This window comes from Paroedura picta, chromosome 2 (genome assembly GCF_049243985.1).
Source record: "Paroedura picta isolate Pp20150507F chromosome 2, Ppicta_v3.0, whole genome shotgun sequence".
Taxonomy (NCBI): Eukaryota; Metazoa; Chordata; class Lepidosauria; order Squamata; family Gekkonidae; genus Paroedura; species Paroedura picta.
In genome coordinates, this window is record NC_135370.1 from 35905357 (window position 1) to 35932111 (window position 26755).

The window sequence follows — 26755 nt, forward strand, 5'->3', positions numbered from 1 at the left end:
AGATTTCCTAGCACACCTGAGCCAATAGGCCAAACCGAGGGAAGGAAACACACCCCATTCCCATTGATTGGGAGACACTGCAAAAGTCCTTCAGAGCCCCCAAGTATTACTCAGTTCTACCGCAGATACCCTTCAAGTGTTGTTCCAGGTACAGAGGCCTATTACTACTTTGTTGTTTTTAGATAGAGTCAACTGCAAGTCCTTTTTATTATCTGACATCACCTCAGTTGCCATTTTGAATAAATGCACTGTGAACAGAGCAGCTTTAAACCCTTTGAAAACGATGCATTTGCTCTTGTGCTTTCTTTCTAGGAATGCAGTGCATTTATGGTGACTGGCAATTCTGGTATCTTCTCAAGTTCTTGTGTGTCTGCCAACATCTCTTGTTGATTTTCAACCAAAAAACTAACCGGCCTCCATCACAGTTAAGCTGCATGCTTCGTTTTCTGGACTTAGCCACTTCTTTGAATTGATCCACCACAACATTCAGATCCTTTTCTCGCTTTCTTCTGCTTTACCCAGATCTCCTCAATGTTTTCAAAATGTTCTAGCCAAGACATTCGTGACATTTCCAGGAGGCAACCTCTCAACATGGTGCCATAACATGATGTGACCCTTTACCCCATCACTCAAAGATGTTTTTACTGTCTGCATACTCTCTAATAGTCCGGAAATAATTCTTCTAGAAAATTATGGCTCTAGACTCCAAAACACTTCCCTGAATTCCTTACACACAAGTGGTGGCTTGATGCAGAGGTTTATGTATGCCACCAACACTCAGCTCATCTAATCAATCGATACTAAAGTTCTGGCCTAGTCATGGCTCAAAATTTGGCAGGGAGGATTTCACAAAACCAAGCATCGTCTTCCAGGGCAGGGGTAGTCAACCTGTGGTCTTCCAGATGTTCATGGACTAAAATTCCCATGAGCCCCTGCCAGCAAATGCTGGCAGGGGCTCATGGGAATTGTAGTCCATGAACATCTGGAGGACCACAAGTTGACTACCCCTGTTCTAGGGCCAAAGTCTGGAGCCAAATAATTACTTACGGTCCTTTGGGATTTGGCCCACTTAACTGAAATTTGTTGTGTTGATGAACAGATACTTTGGGACACGTCACTAGACATATACAGACCAGGTCAGAGCGAGTTTTCACATCATGTACCTTATTGACTTTCAGCTTTTGTTGTGCCTCTGTCACCATCTCTTGACTGAAACCTTGCTTGAGCTTCTCTGGGGAAAAGCAAGGGAGATCTTGGCAAAGCTTTACTAGGACAAAGTCTCGTAGTTTCACGTAATTTTCAGATGGGTCTTCAGCTACAAGAACAAAGTATCAGCATCTTGAATCTTTTTTTTTCTCCCCTTTTCAAACAAACATGAGACTCAAGTCACTTAAAATGCCAGTGTTTCATTATGACCCTGTAGTAAACATTTTAGAAGTTGGTTTTTTTTTAAGAACAGAAAAATATACTTTTAACACAATAAATTGTGTTGACTCAGATCTAAACCACTGAAATCTATATAGGACTTTCCCAGTGTGCTGCTGTAAAACTAGTTTACCTCCTGGCCATTCAGTCATCAAACTTTCAAAAGCTAATATTGTCGAGGCAGTTTTTCATTGTCTGGCTGAAATATTCACACATACAGTGCTTTCTGCCTTCCAAAAGTATGGCACACCACAAAATCTGAAGATTAATCTCCTCGGTCAGATCTTAAGCACCCTTCCCTCTTCTTTTCACATTAGAGATAGAACATAAAGAAGCCAAAATAACAGCCATTTGCTGTAGTAATACGGGGAGCTTTCCATTGATTCAGTGGGCTTTGAGCACGGCAGTCTTTAACAGCTACATTTCAGCCTAGCAAATGGGAGCATTCCACAAGCCGAATACTAATGAACGATCCCTAATCTGCGTTTATAGTCCAATGTTCTTGATTTCCATTTTCCTCTTACAACTGGAAATTCACACGTTTCCTTTACAAAAATTAGATATAGCCTTTAATCACATGAATCTCTGTTTAATTACAAATAACAGGGGGGAGACATCAACTGGGATTTGAGAAGATGCTTAAATTGTTAAAGAATTAAAGTAAGCCGTCGTTAGAAAAAAACATTTTTCCAAATATTTATTTATTATTATTGTACATGTTGTTGCCTCCTACTGAGAAGACCACTGGTCTACCAAATTCAGTTTTGTCTACTCTGACAGGCAGCAGCACTCTAGCATCTTAGATAGAGGTTCTATTGCATCACCAGCTACCTGATCATTTTAGCTGGACATGCCAGGGATTTAATCTGGAACCTTCTGCACGCCAAGGAGATGCTCTACCACTGGGCCATGTTTATATTCCGGGAAAGTTTGGCTACCAGCACCAAACTTATATACCGGGAAAGAGAATTGCTGGGGAATCAAATGTGGGGAATATTCAATCTTATTTCTCAGACTTGCCTCCACTCAGAAGGATTCACGGCAACCAAACCCCACCCCATTGAGAACACTATTTAGACAACCCTCATACCTGGCAGGAACCCCTCCCCCCACTCAAAGCCATCCTACACAGCTGGCAGGCAAGCAGGCCAGCTGCTCAGGACTCGTCCAGCAGAGCTGGCTCCTGACAACTCAAGGAAGACTGCGGGGGAGAGAGGCACTTCAGCGTGACATCAGTGGGCAGCACCAGCTGTCAGAAGCCCAGCAATAACTAGAGGCATCAAGCTGGCCTGCAGGGAGGTGGGAATGGGGGTACACATTTTATTTATGGGATTTATATATACACCACCCCTCTTGGACCGACCGTCTCAGGGTAGTGCCCCAAGATACAGGGCGTGGCAACTGGTGAGAAGTTTGCCTGTTTAGCAATGCTGGTCAACTTAGCATTCTGAGCAACCAGGACCTCCTGTACCACTTTGTGGGGAATGCAGAGGACAGAAAAAATCATCCTTTTGTTTTAAGAGCAGCATAAATGTATGTGAATCAGAATTGCATACTGGCAATAAGCTTTCCTTATGTGAATACAGGAAAGGGTCAAATAACAAGCCTACAACCACACCCCCGATTAACCACTTCCGACTGCCTCTAAATCAACAACGGTTTTATAAATTCCATTATCGTGTAGAACTGACTCAGTTTGAGGTACTCTTTATATGGCTAGCATAACTTTCAACACCATTTCACTTTCGTAATTTCTTGTCCACCTCGTGTCTGCCCAGCACAATTTCCCGTAGCAGCAGCAATGAGAAATGGATGAAAGAGAAATTCATTCTCTCCTTGCCTCTCAAGCTCCCTGTTGAAAACAGCATGTTCCCTGGCAGATTCTACAGGGCAATTTAAAATCTGTTTTAACAGTAGTTCTACTGAAACACGCATACACCATGCTCTGTGATGCGCAGTGATGCACTGTACTCCAGTTCAACGTACTGTCAAGGGGAAGATGTAAAGCCTACCTTTGCTATAAAATGCAGACAGAATATTCTGCTGACAGACTCGTGCAATTAAATAGAGTTTTGTCCTTCATCATCGATTTGCATCAAAATGCTTATTATTACTTGTTTTGTAGATGCTGGAAAGTGTCTGGAAACTCCGTGGGTCTTATTTCCTGGACTGCGCTCTGAGTAGCAGACGGAGAAACATCTAGCATGCAGGGGATGTAAACAAGCTAGACGACTCAGCTCTGCAGCAGAACAGGGACTTTTTATACCTACCTAACTTCAGATTGCGAAGAGCATTTGCAATTCATAGGATTCCCCAAAATTTGAGAGATAATAGGAAATACTGCTGCTAAGAGAAAATTGTGCTCCAAGCCACATACAAACCTTACTGGTTGCATAAAGGAGCTCTGTAGATTGTGAACATTAAGGTTTTATTGGTAGTGAAATGTATGACATGTATCCCTCACAGCATATTTAGCACTTGATCGTTTCCCTACTCAGGAAGCCGCTTTGAGCCTCCTTTGGGTAGGGAAAAGCGGCATATAAGAACCAACTCTTCTTCTTCTTAATTCAGCTTGCCTTTCGCACTCCCATGAAGTGTCCCTCTTCCCCATGGCTGCTTAGTAATGAGGGAAATAGACATCCCACTCCCACTATTAAAAGGTTGCGGGTAAAAACCTAACTACTATCACTCCAGAACCCCTCAAAATGCATAATGAGTTCTAGATACCTAATGAGCTTCCAGAGGCATTTTGTACAGTATGGGAGAAGTGTTCAAACAAAAGCGTCACTAGCTGCCTTGTGAATCTAAGGAAAAGGTGACACCTAGGACTCCTACAAAACTCAAGGGATAAGCCTGTAGCTTATATCCAACTAAATATTCTGCTTGTTCTCCTTCAACACTCTACACCAGGGGTAGTCAACCTGTGGTCCTCCAGATGTCCATGGACTACAATTCCCATGAGCCCCCACAGCATTTGACCTGTCGTCCTCCAGATATCCATGGACTACAATTCCTATGAGCCCCTGCCAGCATTTGCTGGCAGGGGCTCATGGAAATTGTAGTCCATGGACATCTGGAGGACCACAGGTTGACTACCCCTGCTCTACACCACACATTCTCAACCAGGGTTTCACGAAGCCATGAGGTTTCTTGATGACCCTGGAAGGGTTCCCCAAATGGGTGGGCGTTAATTAATTTTTGTATGCTTTTAAAATTTGTAGAACATTTATTGGGTGATGTGACCATATGTGGTCATGTCAACCTCCCCCCTCAAAACATGGCCAGTGATTGGCCTGGAGGGGGAAGGAAGGGGAGAGGCCCCTATCTATGCTTCCCAATCACGTTCTGCATGATCGTGCCACTTCTGGGGTTTCACGAAACCTGAAGAGTGTTTCAGGGGGTTCTCAATGGCAAAAAAGTTGAGAAAGGTTGGTCTACATTATACTGTCCTAGAATAGTCCTTTACCATCTGAAGTGCTGATTTTGGTAACTATTTTCAAACCTACTTTTCAAGTTCATGCTACGTGGGGGTTTTCATACGTTTCGTCTGTGGAGTCAAGAAGAATGCTTAACGCAATCCTAGTGTTCATGAAAACGATTCCCCTCATCCAGTAATCAGTATGTTTTCTGATTCAGTGCTTTGTGGAAGCAAGCTCTGCAGAGAGTTTCAGAAACCTAATCTCTCGTCAAGTCAGCTGCGCAACAACAACGGACACAAATGGCTAATTAAACTGGTAATCCTTTCGTGCCGGGGATTGAATTTCCATAGTGAGCTGCTCTAAGTAAGGAAAGGATTTGAGGAATTACATTATACACAGTTCTGCTATAAAGAAGGGTAGCGTTAACCCTGACCTTGTCTTAAATCAGCCTGCAAAAGATCATTTAATTCTGACAGATGAATTCAAAAAGTTACGACACCAATGGTCAGCAGGAGACCCAAGTTTCACATAAACGAATTCTCATCCCCAGTGAAAGACTCATTCCCTTACCTGTTATATCAAGCACTCTGGGGGACGACATGTAGTATCTATGAACCGTTTCTAGAAGCTGAGCTCCATGACCTTCTCCTTGGAATGGAGGCAATATCAGCATTTGGCTGCAGAAAGAACAAGGGGGCGGGAGTGTTTGCATAAAAAGAATGACAGCTACTTTGAAAAGCAAGAGCCTTTACTGAGAGTTATTTACAATTTATTTATATTTATATACCACCACTCTCAAATGTCTCACGGTGGTCTACAAGCTGCACCAATAACTTACAAGTTGCACCAATGTATTCCCCCCCCCCACACAGCCAATACATCCCACTATAGTTTTGAGCTCTCTTTCCTATTTTTATGCAACAAACAAATAAATGCTAAGCCAGACACGCCAGACTATTGCATTAAAAAAAACACACACACACAAAATTAACACCATTGTCGAACAAGGATTGGGAACTTCCAACAGTTTTCTCGCCCAAAATAAAAGGCAAGGCACGTGTTACGTTGCCAATTACCTTACACGTGGCCGGGTTTTGTCTGGGTACACATAGTAATTATAGACTGTCATGTAGCCTACGGTCGCAAAGAGTGTCGCTCCATCCTTATTATACTTCTCAAATCTGCAGATAAAACAGAAAGCCAAGCAGGTCAATTACAGTCGCGCTCCCATGCAGTGTCCATTTTCCTTCCCATTCTCTGGCTGAATTTCCAGTGTCAGCAAGCTACTCGGTGAGGGCCCAATGGGTACACCTGCTATGTTCTGAATGTACAATTCACTTAATTGGTGTGCAGCAACTTGGATAAATCAGACCTCTTTACAGCACTTCACCACACTTGCCTATTATGAAGATGAATAGGTGGCAAGTAAAAGAAAACACAGGCAAAAGCTCATTTTACTGTTTAAGCCCCACATCCAGGGCTCCAACGGACAACAGTATTTAATTTGGCTGTGTTCTCAAAAGGCCCTGCAAAGCATAATGGGCGCTAACTCCAGCCCGATAAACAATAGTTTCCCTTTTTCTGGGGGGGAAAAAAAAAATATCGTTATACTGTCCCAAATAATTGGCCAGCCACAATTAAAAAAGCAGCCCTTTTGTAGAGGGAATAAGGTCCGCGGTCGCTTTGGAACTGTACTTACACTAGAAAGTAGTTCCATCTCTCGTCATCCACGTCGATAAAGCTAGCGGTTTCAATAAACCACATCAAGAAGGTCTGAAGCCTTTCATGATAGTCTCGGAAGCCCGGACATGTCATGTCAGCCTAGGGGAAAAGCCAGGAGAAGTCCGGTGAAAGGGAAGACAGGGGAACAACACCTACCTCTGGGAAAGGGCTTAAAAGCTAAAGTGACTTTTTGCAGCTCTATTTTTCATATATCACGAGCGATCACACAGAGGTCACTGAAACGAAGGCAGGGGTAAGTCAACCTGTGGTCCTCCAGATGCCCATGGCTTACAATTCCCATGAGCCCCTGCCAGCAAACGCTGGCAGGGGCTCATGGGAATTGTAGTCCATGGACATCTGGAGGACCACAGGTTGACTACCCTTGACCTAAGGTACGAGAAAACTATCGTTTGGGGTCAAATGAAACTTTGTGGCTTTTCTTTCCTTTACCTTGTATATCTGATAAGTTATGTCTTCACCAGCTTCTCTGTTGTGCACGGAATACGTATGCAATAATATTCCAAAAGGCTTGAAGTTCACGTCCTTTTCCAACAGACACGCAAAGTCATCGAGACTTCTGTTAAAACCTGGAGGAATAATTTCTCTAATTTTACTTTCTATGTCATCTGCCTGAAAGCCAAGAGGAGAAATTACAAAGGATTTTTTTTTACAAGTCCACAGAAGACTTAGAATCATAGAGTTGGACGGGACCTTCTGGGTCGTCTAAGTCCAACCCCCTGCAATATGCAGGACACTCACAACCCTATCGCTCACCCACTGTAGTGGCACGAACGGCCGCTTTGGACGCCCGAGCACCCAACCCTAGTCCCAATACTGCTCCCAGAGACCCCCCCCAACCCCCACAGACATCATTTCATGGGATAGAGGAGGCAGCAAGGGAAGAGGGAATGTTTCCATCCATGACTGCAGCTCCGCTCATATCAGAAAGGATCCAACTCAATATCCCCCCCCCCCCAAATCTGCCCTCTCCTACCAACAATGTCCAATGCCCCTATGGTGACGAACCACAGAGGAGAGAAAGATGGGGATGCAGGTTAGATACTTCTGTCCGGTTTGTGCAACTTGCTTGCATGGCAGAATTACCTGGTCAGACACCTGGCTATTCTATATTTACTAAATGTAACTTTGACTCTTGTACCATTCCATTAAGAAGGTATGAGTCTCTGAAAATCGGGGAGTATTTTAACTACCCTTTATGCCTGCCATTCAATATGGAGCTGTTTAGCAAATAAACTTATTATTTTTTTCCTGACAACGTTGGACACAATCTCATATTCTGAGCCAAGCAACAACACCCGCTCAAAATGAGGGCCTTTAGGTAACTAATTGGCAGTGCCAGCATAAAGACCATCTCCTTTCCCCACCTGGAAATGTAAGCCAGAATTCAAGAATCCAAGCACACAAGAGCCAAGGAAATATAGAATGGCAGTTCTGAGCCAAAAATATTCTAGCCATTAAAGGGGGAACCCCCCCCCCAAATTAAGATACAAGAAAAAAGGCCCACACGACTAATTGTTCAATCTTAATTTAACCAAAGAGTGGGGAAATGAAGCACATGCATTTCACCACCAAATCTGAATCAAGATTAAAATTAGCCTTGTTAACGAGCTGAAATGAATGTTACAGACTATCAGCTGAGTAGACAGCATCATCCTTTCCAGGCCCCCGAAAGACCACTTGATTGAATACATTTACTACTTCTCTTTAACCATGAATATTTGATGAAGTTTCACAATAACGTATTGCTGCTTCTCACCAGGCAATAAAACTTAATGAATTGGTCTCAACTTAACAAAACCCTAACCCCCCCTCCATACAACCCCTAAAAAGCCTGACATTACATTCATCAAAATGAGCTCACGTTCTATTCAAGCCTCCGGCTTGAACAATGAGCCCAGGTTTTTACTTAATGGAGTTTGCCGTGAGTTCAGCTGTAATGTTTGTATTGTATCTATTTCCATAAGGATTGACACAAGAACACTTTGTGTTAACTTACTAAGCAGTTCTTTCAGACCGTTTACATGCATGAGGAGTATTAATTCTAAACAAGACCCTTGCTACTTAGCATTCAAAACAGGGAAATTAAGACGCTTAGGACAAAATACACTACAAAAGGCTAATACAACATATTCCTAATTCTGTCCTTTCAACTAGTCTCCCCCCCCCGACACCCCACCCAGTAGAAGCAATGCACCTGCAAATGAATAATACTTTACCATTAGCTATATTTTGGGGGATGCAGAACATAGATGGCATTCAGTCCAAGCACACTTCATCCTTAAATGCTTTGGAGATACCCATGTTCATATTTAATCAGCTTTATTTTTCTCGAGGTATTACTACTGCATATGCCCCCAAACAAAGCCTAATTTTAAGAACTTTCATTTCTCAAGCAAGAGAGTTATTTAGAATTGTCTAATATATTTAGCACAGACACTTTTGCATTCTGCTACTGACTAGATTAATTTGAACACAAACTGATCTGTTTTCTTAAACTAGATATGCATTAAAATGTGATAATATACCCACAGCTACAGAACACTGGCAAGAAAATTAATTTAAATTATAAACCACTTCCAGCGAGGAATTTCAAAGGCGGTTCTGTGAAGTTAAGGCTGAGAACATGCCATTTATACAACACAAATTCAGCTAAAACAAAATCAATACAATACAATAGAAGTCAATACAATATCCCACCATATCCTGTCTCATAGACCTAAGTCAAAGGCCCTTCGAAAAAGGCAGACCTTCAAACCCATCTGGAAGGTTTTTAGGGAAGGAGCCATTCTAAGGAAGGGAGGTCCGGAGTGTGAGGAAACAGCCAAAAAAGGAGTAGTTAATTGAGCAGCAGTTAATTAAGATGCTTGCCCTGGCCTGGATGGCCCAGGCTAGCCCAACCTCATCAGATTTGCCATGGCTAGACCTTGAACAGGGGACCAGGGAAATCGAGGGGGGTTATATAGAAGCCTGCAATGGCCAACCACCTCTGAATGTCCTTTGCCTTGAAAACTCAATAGGGTGACAGCACTTTCCATCACCAATTGAAATGTTTGTCCTTTTGGTGACCGTTCCCTATTGGGACATTGATACCGAAGACTCTCTTTATTAGGTGCTTCCAAGAGATGAAAGACCTATTCCTTGCATGGGTGTAGATATTTTTGGCAAGTTTCAAGATACAAGATTATATAAGAGCCAGACTTCAGAGTGGGAGACAGAACTCTAAGCATGTCAGTGGCAGGAGGGATCCTATCCTCACTCGTGTATTCTGGTCTGTCCCCACTCTTAAGTGGTTCTCTTAAGTGGTTCTCAACTAAGAGGTGGCACAGATCATGTGAAAACTATGAACTCTGGATTGCGAACCCTTCCTCTAAAACAGAGATGGCCAAACTGTGGGTCTCCAGATGCCCATGGACTACAGGGGTTGTTGGTAATTGTAGTCCATAGACACCTGGAGATTCACAGCTTGGTCAGATTCACAGAATCAGCCTCTCCGTCAGATGGCAAATTTTAAATATTTCCAAAGTTGGAGAACCCACCACCTCCCGAGGAAGCCTGTTCCACTGAGAAACCGCTCTGTCAGGAACTTCTTCCTGATGTTTACACAAAATTTCTTTTGAATTAATTTAATCCCATTGGTTCTGGTCCGTTCCTCTGGGGCAAGAGAGAACAACTCTGCTCCATCCTCTACATGGCACCCTTTTAAATACTTGAAGATGGTAATCAAATCCCCTCTCAGTCCTCTCTAGGTTAAACAGATCAAGCTCAGGGTCCAGTTGCCCTGCCTCTTCCTGCTCCTGCATGGGGGACAATTTAGCCCAGTGCACCTCGTTCACCCCAAATTTGCGTTCCAGCACGTTAGCTGGGGCAGCAAAGTTCCCAGTGCAGGAATGGCTCATGAGGAACAAAGGGGAAGAAAAGAACAAATAGTACACTGTTGCCACTGGTCTTCAGCCGAGATGGCTGATTGGATCCAGTTTAAGAGGTGAAGGAGGCCATCACCTTCAACCCTAGTGCCGCTTTTCACTACAATAAACCAATTAGCCAAACAGCACTAGAAATACAGTGAAGATGAGAGCACAAGTTGAGCCAAAAAAGAATGAAGTAGGGACCATTGTAATGAGAGAGTCACAACAATCAGGTCCTGCACATGAGACAACAGGTGAAACTGCAGCAAGCCACATGCTAATTGGCTTTACAATGTGGTAATGGCTACTGGACACATCCAGGACTTCATGCTTTTACTCTTTGTAATAAAGTTACTACAATGTACTGCAAGCAATCGAAATAAAACACTGCCACGCACAAGTAGCTTAACTCTTTGGCACACCCTTTCTTTGGAAACAGCATTAGCAGCAGCTAATGAAGTTGGCTTTAAAAACTGACTTCCACTCTGGAGTTCATTTAGCCCAGTGGTCCCCAACCCGCAGGCCACGGCTCCCTCTTCCTGTCCCCCCCGCAGTGAGAAACTTGCCAGGCCGCGAGCAAATCGGCCGCCGAAGCAGCCAATTAGCTTGCGGCCTGCCAAGCTTCTTGTTTCGGGAGGGGAGGGGAAGAGAAGCTTGCCGGGCTGCAAGCTAATCGGCCGCTTTGGCGGCCGATCTCCTTGCAGCCCGGAGGGGCGGGGAGAGGGAACCACGGCCACCGGCCGCACAAACGCGCATTTGTGGACTTGCCGCGCATGCGTGTTTGCATCCAGCGGGACCGCAAACGCGCACACATGGCAGTTTTGCGCATGCGCAGCCACATGTGTGGCCCCACGTGTGTGGCAAAAACGCACACGTGGCAAGTCCACACATCTACGTTTGCGCTGGGGCTGCCGCGCGTGCACGGGGATCCGGGTCGCCCTCTCCCCCCACCCTGGCACAGTGGTCCACGGCCGCCAAAAGTTTGCAGACTGCTGATTTAGCCTATGATAATCCAACAGTACTGCTTATTGTGTAACTGTCCACTGCTGTGATACTGGACTCATTCTGTGTATTGTCAGATTCCTTTGCATCATCATGACTATTATCTAAGAACCATTAGTTCTACCATTTAAGCTAGCTTGGTATAGTGATTAGGAGTGTGGACTTCTAATCTGGCGAGCCAGGTTTGATTCCCTGCTGCTCCTCCATGTGCAACCAGCTGGGTGACCTTGGGCTCGCCATGGCACTGATAAAACTGCTCTAACCGAGCAGTGATATCAGGGCTCAAGGTTGACTCAGCCTTCCATCCTTCCGAGGTTGGTAAAATGAGTACCCAGCTGCTTGCTGGGGGTCAACGGTAATGACTGGGGAAGGGAATGGCAAACCACCCCGTATTGAGTCTGCCATGAAAACGCTAGAGGGCGTCGCCCCAAGGGTCAGACATGACCCAGTGCTTGCACAGGGGATACCTTTACCTTAGGAGTATGCAGGTCTTTAGGGGATTCTCTAATACTCAGGTCCAAGACGGTGTATGGCCTTGAAGGTGATTACCAGAACCTTAAGCATGATCCAGTAGTCAGGGCAGCTGTTGGAATGTGGGCCGGATATGGGCCCTCCAAGGTGTTATCGTAAAAACCCTGGCTGCTGCATTCTGTACCAGTTGGAATTTCTGAATCAGGGATGAGGGTAGGCCTGTGTAGAGCAAGTTAAAGAAATCCAGCCTAGACGTGACTGTTGCCTGGATCATTGTGGCTAGGTGTTCTGGGGCCAGGTAGGACGCTAGCGGCTTGGCTTGACGCAGCTGGAAGAACTGTCAGCTGGGCTACTTTTGCAATCAAGATGAGGAAGGTGTCAAAGATCACGCCCAGGTTCCTGGCAGAGTGTGCAACTGACAGCTGCACTCCGTCCAGGTTGGGCGGTTGCGGTTCTTTGCTTGGCCCTTTCCTACCGAACCACAGGACTTCCATCTTTGCAGTATTATGCTTCAGACGGCTTTACTTGAGCAAGCTTGTCGCCGCTTCTAGACATCTCGCTAATGAGTCTGGGGGGTGAGTTAGGGTGGCTGTCCATCATGAGGAAAAGCTGGGTGTCATCGGCATACTGATGGCATCCAAGTCCGAAACTCATTATCAGCTGGGCAAGAAAGCGCATATAGATGTCCAATAGGACTGGGGAAAAACTGCTCCCTGCGGCACCCCACAGTGGCCTTGCCAACAATGTGATTGGTTCTCTCCTATTGTTACCCTCTATTTCCAACCGCAGAGGAAAGAGATGAGCCACAGAAGGGCATAGCATGACGTTCCTAATCGTATGAAATAACCGAACACCATCAGACTGACTCATTCGACCATTTGTTCTGATTGCAGAACATTGGGAGAAGTCTGTGCAATGTTGGCACTGATTTTGTAATCCGTCTTGTTTATATACTCTGAAGTTATATATCCCCCTACTTCCTGGTGCCAGGAACTTCAGAGAAGCTTTAAGAGCCTTTAGAGAACATAGGTGACAACACATAAAGTCCCTATATGATTCCATGCCCTGAATCTAAAGAGAAGTTTCACAGGCTCAGGACAAAGTATCTGAATCAGCAGGCCACGGTGCATTTCGTTACGCGTGTCCATCAAGCATACTTTCAAAATCTATACTTGTGGGTGGCCCCCCGAACTTGTGAAGAATAATGAAGAATAGTGGATCCCAGTACTAGCAACTCTTTTTACATTTATTAATTCCTCAGGTCATATTCCTAGTGGTTGGCTGACAGCGGTGGTTGTACCCTTTTATAAGACTGGCAAACGAAGCGACCCAGCAAAGTATCGCCCTATCAGCCTATTGAGCATCCCCAGCAAGTTATATGCTAAATATTTACTAGGGAAATTCTTGAGCTGGATCGAGCAGGAAGGGCTGATAGGGTCCGAACAAGCTGGTTTCAGAGAAGGTTCCTCCACCATTGATCATTGCTTGACTATTCATCACCTAGCAGAAAAATACATCTCTGCAAAATCTGCTCTCTATGCCGTATTTGTTGATTTTAAAGCGGCCTTCGATTCTATCGCTAGAACTCGCCTCTGGAAGAAATTAGCGAACTCCCTATTGATCGACTGCTTCTTGCCCTTATTAAATTATTACACCAGGGCACAACAATAAGGGTCAGATGCAGTAACCAAGGTCATTTTACCAATCCCATCAATGTCACCAAAGGAGTTAGACAAGGCTGCATCTTAGCTCCTACTTTAACATTTACATAAATGGTATAGTTAAATCATTCCAGGACAAGAAATTTCATCCACCTAGTTTAGCCCATCATCCTGTTCCTATTCTCCTTTACGCCGATGACGTTGTTTTACTTTCCAGAACTGCAGTTGGACTCAAAAGAATGCTAAGGAGGCTTAGCAGTTACTGTAAAGAAGAACAACTCCAAGTAAACTACCAAAAGACAAAGGTCATGGTTTTCGGCAAGAGGTCAAAACCAAACATTTGGAAACTAGACAACTATAAAATTGAAGAAGTCAGTAAGTTCAAGTACCTGGAAGTCGTATTACAATCTTCATGTGCCAGGACTGCTCACTTTCAATATGCTGCTGAGCAAGCCCAAAGATCGGCTAACAACATTGTCAAATTCTATCGAACCAAGGGAAAATATTTTGTGCCAATTGCCCTAGAGCTCTACAGAGCCAAGACACTTTCTCAGCTGCTATATGGCTCCTTTTTAGGAGTCCCAACATCTAGTGTTATGCTACTGGAAAGGATGTAGTCAACATTTCTAAGGAAGATCATCCAGCTCCCCAAATGCATTTCAAATGCTAGAGTGAGATTGGAAATAGGTATGCAAAGTGTGGAAGATAAGATCTATATGCTATCGATCCTCTATTGGCTGAAGCTAACCTATGACCCGATTTCCTTTGATCTTAAGAGACAACTTTCAGTCAATTTGGCTAAAACTGTGAAGTGCAAACTATCACATCTTGGCTTTATGGAACAACAGCTAGCCAACTTACACCAAGATCAAGCTAAATCCATAATTAAACAAAGGGCCAAGGACATTAGTCGGCAAAGTGATCTAGCCAAGACACTAGAGTTTCTGTGTCCAGATAGGATCCGATACAAGCTTGTTCCAGCCCCATATCTGTCAGATCTAGAATTTAACACCCATAGAAGGGCCTTCGTCCAAGTGAGATGCTCAGCTCTACCTACAGCTGTGTTGGAGGGGGCATTACAAAAAACAAAAAAACAAAACAAAACCCTTGCTCAGCGACTCTGTCCTTGTGCCAGTGGATGGATAGAGTCAGACGAACACGTGCTTCTGTTCTTCCCCATTTATGATACCATCAGATGTAACTTTATTCAGCCAATTTTGAACACCTACCCAAGATCTTCCCCAAAGGAGAAAGTCAAGGTGCTGCTTCAAGATGAAGACAGGCAAGTAACTCTCAGCACAGCTAAATTTTGCACTGCCGCCATGAAATTGCGTACTATATACGTGGATCAGAAAATTTCTCCCTGATCCAATTTCAAAAGTACAAAGAGCCATTGGTCACTGACAACTTAAACTATGTTTTAAATATTGAATGTAGCATCTTTTTATGTTGTCAGATTTTTAAAAAATGTATAGTACTATTATACTGTTTTTTTCTCTTTTTAAATTGTCTTAGTTTTTAATTGCTTGTATTTTAATTCTGGTCTGAATGACCGTAAATAAATATTGATTGATTTATTGATTCTTGTGGGTGGCCTTCTGATTGATTCGTTGTTTTCAGAAAAGTTCACAAGGAAACACATCCCGCCAGGACACAGAAAAGGAAGTGGAGGAGGAACAATGGCCAGGGGAAGGATTATTCCAGGATAGTTTTCCATGCCACAAGAGCACAAAAAGAAGGTTAGAACCTGTCAGTTGGGAAGTACTTCACCATTAAGTCAAGGGTTATTCACTGAGCCCATAAGGCTCAAGACTAGGCAAATCGTTAGGGACTGAAAGACTGCTCTTGGCTGTCTCCTTTCAAATGCCACACGGCACAGATCTGAGCTTTGCAGCTGTCCAGTTCTGCAAAACGCCTGTGACTTAAGAGTCCGTTCTTCACAAAGCACACAGTCTTGATTGAGGGAGAGACGAAATCCTGATGTCTTGTCCAAGGACAACACACCATTAACTCAACTACGGCTCAGTTAGCTGTGAAAACAAGGCACATTGACAGTGTGCAGTCCTAAGTGGTCAGCATCTATTTAATGAAGAGCTTTTCTCCAAAGAAACTTACTTGGGTACTAATTATGCATGGCGCCACCCATTTGCGATATATTCACACTCAAAAAGGAAAACTGGTGGAGCTGATCTATCCTGAAGAAAGTTACAAGGGCGTTATGTTTGGTTCTCTCACGTAAGGCCTGCCAGTACAGGACACTGAATATTTTGTTCAAATGCAGTTTTTACTGATCTTTCCAACCTTCCCCAACCAATGCCTTTCCCTAGTTGCTGTGTCCTGTGGTCCTACAAATGCAATTGAATCAGTAAACCCAAAAGCAGAAGATGGGGTGGGGGGAGGAGGGGAATACTGTCTGTATCACGTACCGATAAAAGCGAAGGCTTAACGTCCCTTTCCTCTCCCCACTTGACAAGCACAAGGATTCATTTGGCTGAACAAGCGGCCTCACATTGAAGCAGACACTTGAGATGTTTCAGGGAGCTAGTCTTAATTTTGAATGGGACATTCAAAATTAGTAGAATGGTCAATTCAGGGCATGGCGGTAAGCAGAAGAATTTGACCACGGAACACAATGCACAAATAAGAATACTGCATTATGCAAACGTAAATGTACAACTTCTGCGTCTGTATCGCATGAACGGAGCTGCATTCATGATGGCGTTCACCCTGGCAGATGTTTGCAAAACAGCTTAAAGAACAGCAAGAACCAATATACATAGTGTTTTAAAGGCAGTTTCAAAAGTATACATGAGCACATGAATTAGCTTTATATTGTACCAAGAAAGTACTTTTCAAATCCAGTTCTAGAGCTGTATATTGATTCAGAGAAGCTGTAAGTAGCTAAGCATAGATGGAGATTCAACCCTGACCGCCCCCTATAACAGACCATCAATGAAGTCCAGGGTTACTACCCCCCAAATGCGGGCCGCAGCTTTGCATAGAGGTGGTCTGTAACCTCTGACCTTGCAGTAAGCAGAAATCACATTACATATTTACAAAAAAATTGCATCCCACCTCTCTGCCTGTACAAAGGCCACAAAGGCAGCTAAAAATTTTAAATGCACATGATAAATCGAATTATAAAATTATTAAAACCGACCCCCCCCACCCCACTAGCCATACAACAATTAAAAACAGTTAAGCCTTAGTAGCCAGGTATCTGAGAGCTACAATTGCATCTGTGAGAATCTCATCAAAGACACGATCTATAGCAAGACCCATAACAGTTGAAAAGCAGACAATCTAAGAACTTCCCTGAACATGCAGTTTTATTTGTACAAAACTTCCCAATCTAGAAATCTGATCATAGCCAAGTGGAAGAACAACTGAGAGTCATTTGGAATATGGAAACTAACATTGATTTCATGCAAAAATCCAACAGTTCTTATGTAAGCTGTAACTTGCATTGAGAGAACTGAGAACAAACATGCAGCCATCAAAAGCTATGGATAAAGAGGGTTCATATACAGTAACAAAGATGACATCTGAGCATTTGACGTTACCTCCACGCAGTCAAAATTCTCATTAACTTTGGATGTGTAATCAATGCGAAACAGTGTCGACAAGTTACCAGCAATATAGTACAAGAGGATCTTCAGTCCTTTGTAACCAAAGGCAACCTCACTACAAGAGAAACAAAGAGATTAAAGATACACTATTTCATAGTTTATAGTCTAATTACTAACTAACTTTACTAAGACAATTGTGTTGACACAAAGAGAATAAAAGTATGAAGCATTTACCACACACGCCTAAAGAGATGTTTATCTTATTATTTGATTTATATACTGCCACTCTCAAAGACTTGCGGAGCGATATAAATAAAGGAGTAAGGGGTAAAAGGGAGGAGAAAGGAGCGGACTGAGTCCATGATAAAAATTCGGAGGGGACAATCAGGAGCCATGAAGTGGCTCCTGACTGGCCCCTCCGAGTGTCACTTCAATGCAGCTCCCCATTGGCTACTTCGCCCGTCTTTGGCTTGGGCATCCGGGGAGTCGCTGCAGGAAGAAGAGCCTTCTCCACAGGTGAGTTGCCCAGCCCTACAGGGTTTGGCGCTGGGAAAGGAGCACGGCCGCAGTGTCGAAGACGTGGCAGCCCTGCTCATTTGACGACCATGAGGCAGGGAGGACAGGGACGCGATTCCTTCGACGCGGCCAGAACAGCAGGGCTCGCAGCGCCGAACACGGGACGGCGGGGGGGGGGGGCAGGGAGCGCGCAACACCCGGCCGGGGGAACGGGACGCCCCCGGAAGCCTTCGCCCTGCGAACACTTCGCCAGGGGAGGGGGGGGTCTAGCGCCCATTTTATTGTGAAATAAAATGGACTTTACCCCTAGTAAAATAATAAAAGCACACAACCCTTAAAATCCCCAACACATTAAAAGATGGCTATTTGTTGGAATTGACTCCCCATCTCCCCCCCCCCCCCATCCAGCTAGCAGTCTGGAGCTCTTTCCTTAGGAGCGAGGGTCCTGATCTCACCAGCTCTAGGGGATCTCTTGATGATAATTCCGGGCCTCCACCATATGTCTGGCAGAAGAGCTCTGTCTTACAGGCCCTGAAGAAAGCTGATAACTCCAGCAGAGCCCTTAGCTCTTCCAGGAGCTTGTTCCGCCATTAGAGGCAGCCACTCTGAACCACTACCGCCCCACTGGCTCTCTTAGCTACCAATGGGTGGCTTGACCTGTCTGGCTAGGTCCAAAATGTCTACTTTCTTCTACTCAGGGCAATGCCTCAGGGCTTTCTGCTGAGCTCAGTGGCAAGGCCTATCCAGGCCTCTTGTCCCCAGCTCTGTAGCCTCTCAATGATTTTCCTCATTACTTAACTCCCAGGCCACAAAAGTAGCCGTGTTTCTGTGAAAGCTTTCCTCGGGTGAATTCTGTATATAACCAAGGAATTTGACAATTCTTAGTTTTGATGCCTGTATGGAGACCTTTGTCTAACAATACCAGACACAGGGATACTATTGGTAGTAAGTTAAGTACACAAGTTATGAAGTGAAGTGCAATTACACGCCCTCTTAACAGTATGGCTAATGTTATGTTCAGTAACCATGCTATCAAGGAAAAGAAAATGAACAGCTGGATGGAAGTTTGATCCTTGGATGTACACTGAAGTGCTAGAGGAACTAACAGTTTCACAGAGACATAGAAAATCCTGATATCCCCTGCAATATCTCCAAGCCATGTTTAAATCTAGCAATCCAGAAACATCTTTATCGCTAATACTAGATTAATAAAGCCTGGTTTAAAACAAACATCACATGCCACTAAAAGTTAAGTAATGACTACAGAAAATGATAGGGCCAAAATAAGCATTCCTTTGCATAAGCATTTACTTTGTTTCTATACAGAAGCTATTAAAGTCACCAGTATAACACCCAGCCTCTCAAAATTCAGCTTATTTGTGGTATTTACTTGCATCACTTACTCATCTCCGAAAACCTGGTGACTGAACTCGGGATGAAATGTTGTGCTGTCATCTTCCAAATCCTCTGGAAAACGGACTGATGAGAAACAGCTGAGTGTAAGTCAACAGCTACCATTCATTTACCAGCATATTTTATTTGCTTCTTTATACACTAAGCAATCGTAACACTTATTCCATGACTTCCCATTAAATGTTCAAGCCTCTTCACAAGACTACATTCTCGACATAGAATAATAGAGTTGGAAGGGACCTCATGGGTCATCTAGAAGAAGAAGAAGAGTTGGTTCTTATATGCTGCTTTTCTCTAGGTGAAGGAGGCTCAAAGCGGCTTACAGTCGCCTTTCCTTTCCTCTCCCCACAAAAGACACCCTGTGAGGGAGGTGAGGCTGAGAGAGCCCTGATATCACTGCTCAGTCAGAACAGCTTTATCAGTCACCCAGTTGGCTGCAGGTGGGGGAGTGCAGAATCAAACCCAGTGTGCCAGATTAGAAGTCTGCACTCCTAACCACTACACCAAATTGGCTCTCTAGTCCAACCCCCTACACTATGCAGGACACTCACATTCCAATCGCTCATCCACTGTAACCTGCCACCCCCTTGAGCCTTCCCAGAATCAGCCTCTCCATCAGATGGCTATCCAGCCTCTGCTTAAAAATTTCCAAAGATGGAGAATCCACCACCTCCCGAGGAAGCCTGTTCCACTGAGAAACTGCTCTGTCAGGAACTTCTTTCGGATGTTTAGACGGAATTTCTTTTGAATTAATTTCATTCCATTGGTTCTGGTCTGTCCCTCTGGGGCAAAAGAACAACTCTGCTCCATCCTGTATATGGCACCCTTTTAAATACTTGAAGATGGTTATCAGATCCCCTCTCAGTCGTCTCCTCTCCAGGCTAAACAGACCAAGCTCCCCCAACTTTTCTTCATATGTCTTGTGAACAAATTACTTATGAACAAATTATCCAGGCAGTAGTTAGTGAAAGATTAAATAATTTGGGGTGAGGTTTTTTCCCCCTTCTTCTGTCAGGTCACAACCGACCTATGGCAACCTCAGTGTTTTTTAAGGCCACAGATGTTCAGAGCTGGTTTGCCATCCCCTGCTTCTGCATTGCGACCCTGATATTCCTTGGTGGCTTCCCATACACATAACAACCTGCTTAGTTTCTGAGATTTGACAGGATTAGGCTACCCTGGGCTATCCAGGCCAGGGAGAAGAGTATTGAATGGCTACGATGATTACTTCCCCCAAACTAGCAAATTGAACATTAAACAGATCTACCCAAGAGACCTTTTATAATAGTTCCGTAATTGTAAGAGCCATAATATTTACTTAGATAACTTTACGAAGCTGTGATGGACAGTAAATGGTTAAGGCTTTAACCTGGTCTGAGAACCTTGAGTGTGAGGGGATTCAAATGGAATTCTTCAGTAAAGAGAATCAATTACGAGTGAGTTGAGAGCTGACAACTAACAGGGAGAGAGTGAAGCAGACAGAGAGGATGTTGAGTTAGGGTTAATTGAGAAACTTAGCCTGTCCCTAACAAGTCTGAGTGAAACAGCTCCTTGAAGACAGGGGTGATCCCTAGCCAGTGGAAAAGGAAGGAAACTGGAACTTGCATGAACATTCCTGCCTTCACCAACTTGAGTGTCTGTTAGACCCGGGGTAGTCAACCTGTGGTCTTCCAGATGTTCATGGAATACAATTCCTATGAGCAGGGGCTCCCCCCCAGGGGCGGCAACAGGGCTTTTCGGCCCACAGGGAGGCTGCAAACTGCCCCCCCCCCGGGCTCCCTCCCAGCAGGAGCGTACCTGAGGGCCGCAAAGCCCTGTCGCTACCTCTCTCCTCGTGGGTGACAATAGAGGCCGCAGCCACAAGGCTCTAGCAGGCAAGGAGGGAGGGTGGGAGCTGGAGGGGGAGGGCCAATCAGGGTGGACCTGGATGGACAGGGCCCCAGACAGTCTCCTCCCAGGTCGCTGTTTCCCAAATATATAAGGGAGTGAAATAGTGTTAAGGATAACCGCCAAACCTCTCTTCTCAAGTTTTAAAGACCTGTCTGAATAACAAACAGTTACTTGTTTTGTGACAAGTTATCTGGTGTTCATTTTCATACAAAGTTACTTCATTCCTGTTGCCTATTCACTTCATAACAACTATACCAGATTTCTACCGGACCATTTAAAAGTAAAATAAAAGTTTGTTTGTTTTTAATTTACTATCAGGCTCTCATGTGCCATTCTCAAACAAAGGATTTTTGTCTCTCCCCTTAGTTCCCTAGGCTGGGTCAGCATCTAACAATATACATTCAAACCACTTGGTAGGACAACCAAAGGAAAACAAAGAAAAAGGGGCTTTTCTGTGAAGAATAAAATAAACAGGAGTTCTGCAAAGGAGGATGATCATCATAGAAGTATTCAGCAACTAATGAGGAGGCTGAAGCATGCACCTACCCTGAGTACTCTCCTTGTTCCCATTCATTTCTGCTCCATTCCAAGAAACTAAGCTATAGGAGCAGTTATACACTGATGAGTTCATGTTATAAATAACATTAGGTAAAGGTATCCCCCCTGTGCAAGCACCAAGTCATATCTGACCCTTGGGGTGATGCCCTCCAGCGTTTTCATGGCAGACTCAATACGGGGTGGTTTGCCAGTGCCTTCCCCAGTCATTACCGTTTTCCCCCCAGCAAGCTGGGTACTCATTTTACTGACCTCGGAAGGATGGAAGGCTGAGTCAACCTTGAGCCGGCTGCTGGGATTGAACTCCCAGCCTCATGGGCAGAGCTTTCAGACTGCATTTCTGCTGCCTTACCACTCTGCACCACAAGAGGCTCCTATAAATAACATAGGAGCATGGAAAAAACACAGCTCACCACTACTATGTTAGCTTTCATATATCAAAACAAGAACTCAAAACAATTGTCAAATCTCAAAGCCATGTCATAAAATCTTACCTAATTTTAAGTGAATCGCTTCATTTGTATTACATTTGTACTCAGCCAGTTTCTTCTCCATAGCAGAGAGCCCTAGAGAAATACATTAGGGAAGTGAGTTCTGCTACAATTCAAAACATTTAAATCAAAGGTCCTGCTGGCTCATTTGACATGCACTAATTTACTTCTCTCCAGATGACCAAATGGTTTTCAAAACAAGTTGCCACATAAATACAGAACAAGGAAATCGCATGTTTCATCATGGTCTGACTTCAGAAGTTATACAAATACAGGAGTGAGGGGGATCTTGCCATATAAGGCAAAGCAGGAAATGGCCACTCACCAGAAGGAAGAAAAAAATCTGTTTTCAGGTGTCTAAGCAGGGAAGGTATGTGCAAGATTGTTCTTTTTGATCATACAAGACTGAACTGAGTTCATTTTTTTTTGGCAAACTAGTAACTGTCATGCTAGCAGAAGAACAACTGATCCTCCCCTGGCAGACAATGAGATATGACCCCTCACCCCAATGATGGTGTCTCTTGCATAGCTCACGGTACAGACTTTGACAAAGAGATCCTGGGAACAGACAGAACTACTCTAGCAGTGCCATTCTAAACAGAATGACACCTCTGTAAATCAGCTGTCTCAGAAGGGTGCAACTCTGTCTAGGATAACTCCATAAATCTAATCCTAGACAGATCTGTAGCATTACTGCTTTTTAAAACACACACATGCACAAGGGGTTGTTAAGCAAGTTCAGTGGCAAGTAAGACTACTATTAAAGAAATTTCTGAGAACCTAGCCTATTTTTGGCAATATGACAGCTCAAATTAATTTAACACAGATAAAAGGCAACATTACAAATGCTCAGCTGACTGTGCATTGCATACTGACAGCACTAAATCAAAGTGACAGGACATCTGATGATCACAAAAGGAAATGTGGCCTATTACTTTATGTGCCAAGACAAACATCTGCATTTCCCTTTCTTTCCCTGTGAGTCATCCATTTTCACGTTCCACCGAGAAGGAATCTGCAATTGCATCTTCTAGAGCAGTGGTTCTCAACCTTCCTAATGCCGTGACCCTTTAATACAGTTCCTCATGTTGTGGTGACCCCCAATCATAACATTATGCAAGTGTTCTTCCACAGAAATTAAACCGAAGCTGACCAACGGCGTGAAGATCCATTGTTCATGATTGTATATAAAGTGGTTTTATTCCAGGGTTTCTCATTTCAGTTCTGCCTCTTGTCCTACCATGCTGATCTTGCTCTTTTCCGCTGCTCCAGACAGACGAACACTCTATCTCGATCTACCCTGCAAGACTGTTGTGTGGATGGCGCCCCTCCTGGCCAAGCTGCTTGCCCTGCCGCATCCCATGTGAAAGGGTCATTCGACCCCCAAAGGAGTCCCAACCCCCAGGTTGAGAACCACTGTTCTAGAGACATAATGAAAAACTAACTTGCACCAGCAGACTTCCATCACTGCTACCATGCTCTCTACTGTTCTTTTCCCTGCCTAACAGATCTGGAATGTCTTAGTTCCCTGTTCCTGCTACAATTTATATGATTACATTATCACCCTCTCCTATACATGGTATACCAAAGTAGAATAATCATGTACACGGCTTGTGAGAATGCCAGTTATGGCACTTCTATGTGGATCTCATTCTCCTTTGGCCTTGTTAAAACTCTCTTATTCTAATGGGTTTGAGTCATGCAGAAGTTTTGATTAGCTTAACAGTTGTTTCCTTTGCTGTCTAAATAGTAAGTTTACTGTTTATTGTAGTTCTTGCGCGTTGTCTCTAGGGGCAGCAGGGGGCATTTGAGGGTGTATCATGGAGGAAAAGTCAAAAGAAAGTTACACTCCACAGACGTTAATCCCTTTTATCTGCACAACTCCTTTGCACAATCCATCCCAATAAACCTTAAGTGCTCACAGAATCTTGACACATCAGCAGAAAACCACCATTCTGCAAATTTAGAAGGACCAGCAAAGACCATCCCAAAAGTGTGGTGTGCAAATATACTTCTCCAATATGTACTGCAGTACAGTATGCACATTCAAGAAATAGAGGAAGGTAACCCTGATTCCATGTTACAGTCAACCTGTGAGATCTTGTCCAGGTATGTTAAGTAGGTCTACAGCTGCAGTCTATAAGCTGGCCATCTACGTTTAGGGACATATCACCACAAGATGCATCATCAGTTTCTGGCAGACATTCAAGGCAGTTCTAATTACTTTATTAAGAATTACCTCCAAAGAAATGCAGGCAGGGCTACGGAACAAGCAGGTAAAACTTTCCATGACAACTAATTCTAGAGTGCTACATGTACTTAAGTGTAAACAATTTAAGCACAGATTGGATAAGGATTTTGAACACAAACAGTATTACAAGCCACTGTAGGAAAGCATTTGGAATAGTAATATATAATGCCCCCCTCTTTTGTTGTCAGGCCACAACTGACTTATGGCAACCCTGTTGAGTTTTCAAGGCAAGGGACATTAACAGGTGGCTTGCCTGGCTGTAGCAAGCCGGGAATTCCTTACTGGTCTCCCATGCAAACAGTAAACAGGGCCAATCAGATCAGGTCAATGGCCAATATACTACCAAATAAATTACCAAACAACAAATATACTTTAGGTCTTGCTATTATCCTGGAAGCCTCCACAGGTTTTGGTTTATGTTGAATGGACAATCTCCAGCTACAAGACCCAATAAGTGTCTACCAAGATGCCGGTCCCCAAACTTCAAAGCAACATGTTAATCTTAACTGGCAGACAAGTTACACCTCCAGCTTGTTGTCACAGGTGAAATAAGCCAACAACAAGACGAGCATCCCACCACCCTGCACAAATACGAACTCCATCCGGACAACAGATGGGAGAAGAGTTTTTATACCGTGCTTTTCACTGCCCAAAGGAGGCTCAAAGCGGCTTACAATCGCTTTCCCTTCTCTGGACAACAGACCCCCTGGGAGGCTGGTGGGGCTGAGAGAGCCCTGATGTTCCTGCTCTGTGAGAATAGCTCTGACAGGACTGCGACTGGCTGAAGGACACCCAGCTGGCTGCACGTGGAGGAGCAATGGGGGCTCATATTAGAGGCCGCCCCTCTATAATCACCACACCACGCTGGCTCCTGACCAGGAGACAGTCTTGCATTTAAGGGTGCAAAGGCGGGGGGGGGGGCATTTCGGTGGGCCCTTTACCCGCTTTTTGGGCCGCGGGTTCAGCTGGCCCCACCAGCCTCTGAGAAAGGCGAGGCGGGGGAACGGTCGCTGCCTCGGTTCCGGCGACCTCCAGACCCGCCAGCCAGCCACCCTCCCAGGCCCAGAGAAAGGAGGGAGGACATGGAGGAGAGACAGCCCCGCTGCAAGCCCCGCTCGGCCTGTCATCGCCCAGCCCCGCTCCCACCGCTCCCCTCAGCCGCTTACCCGCCATTTCCAAGCAGCGGCGGCCTGGGCGCGAAAGCCACCCGCCGAGCCAGAGCGAATCAAGCCGCGCGCCTACACGCCGGAAATGACGACTCGAGGGATTCAGGCACGCATTTCCGCTCGCTCTAGGATTCGGGCGGGGAAGCAAGAGGGACGTCGGGCGACGCTTACAGCCGCCCGCGCATGCTCAGCGCTTCTCTTACGCGGCCTTTAACCGAACGCCCATGCCCGGTGGTGATTTGCATAACCCCGCCCACATGTTTGCCTTGCCTGATCCCGCTTCACTCCTTTAAGGGGCCGAGGCGCTGAGTAGAGTGAAGGGACTCGGTCAAGACTCGCGTGCTGTTAGAATTAGCAAAGGGGTTTTATTGTAGCATAAACGTGTTTGGAAGGGTCTGCACCAAGAGATTCAGGAGAGCACAACAACATTTAGTGGTCTCTAGATTGCATAGTGGGAAAAGTCCAGGTCATTTATTTTTTTATGAGGAACAAAAAGCCCATGCAGTACAGTGGGATTTCTGCACAGGCATACTGTGAGGTTATGAGCCTAAGGCTGCGATACTCTGATTATGTCAAAGATCGCCATTTTTTTCCTTGCAACAATCCTAAAAAAAAGAGGAGTCCAGGAGCACCTTAAAAACTAACACAAGTTGTAGCTTTCTGTGTCGCTGCTTACTTATTCAGAAAGGCTGTTTGTTTATTTTTCAGATTCATATGCTATCCTTCCCTGAAGGCTTAGGAAGGCTTGTCAGAAGAAGAGTTGGTTCTTATATGCCGCTTTTTCTCTACCAGGAGTCTAAAAGTGGCTTACAATCGCCTTCCCTTTCCTCTCCCCACAACAGGTAGGTGGGGCTGAAAGAGCCCTGACGGGACTGCTCAGTTAGAACAGCATTATCAGGGCTGTGACTAGCCCAAGCTCACCCAGCTGGCTGCATGTGCAGGAGCTAGGAATCAAACCCGTCTCGCCAGATTATTAGTCAACGCTTCTAACCACTACACCAAGCTGGGTCTCTTAGTCAATCAGTTGACTCTGGGTGATCCTATGGCTCAACTGCTGCCATGATTTTTGATCTTGCATGGACACAGTATCTGAAGAAGTGTGTGTGCACACAAAAGCTCATACCTTGAATAAAACTTTGTTGGTCTTAAAGGTGCTGCTGGACTCAAAAACTGGTTCTCAACTTGGTTATCACAAATCCTGGTCTGATTCTCTAACCCAGGCTTTCTCAACCAGGGTTTTGTGAGCTCCTAAAGGGATGGGAGTTAATTAATTTTTAA

The 26755-nt window shown here is 44.6% G+C and overlaps 1 protein-coding gene across 1 annotated transcript in view; it reads right to left on the bottom strand.

Annotated features, from left to right (window-relative positions):
- HAT1 (histone acetyltransferase 1) overlaps positions 1-25632 on the bottom strand; it is a 29517-nt gene extending 3885 nt beyond the window's left edge. The window contains exons 1-9 of the mRNA XM_077319727.1: positions 25478-25632; positions 22064-22135; positions 19115-19190; positions 17190-17310; positions 7017-7196; positions 6544-6665; positions 5921-6025; positions 5415-5521; positions 1164-1315 (exon numbers count right to left, since the gene is read on the bottom strand). Of these exons, the coding sequence (XP_077175842.1) occupies positions 1164-1315; positions 5415-5521; positions 5921-6025; positions 6544-6665; positions 7017-7196; positions 17190-17310; positions 19115-19190; positions 22064-22135; positions 25478-25484 (942 nt within the window). The 5' untranslated portion in view covers positions 25485-25632. The remainder of the gene's footprint in view (positions 1-1163; positions 1316-5414; positions 5522-5920; positions 6026-6543; positions 6666-7016; positions 7197-17189; positions 17311-19114; positions 19191-22063; positions 22136-25477) is intronic.
- Between the last annotated feature and the right edge of the window lie 1123 nt (positions 25633-26755).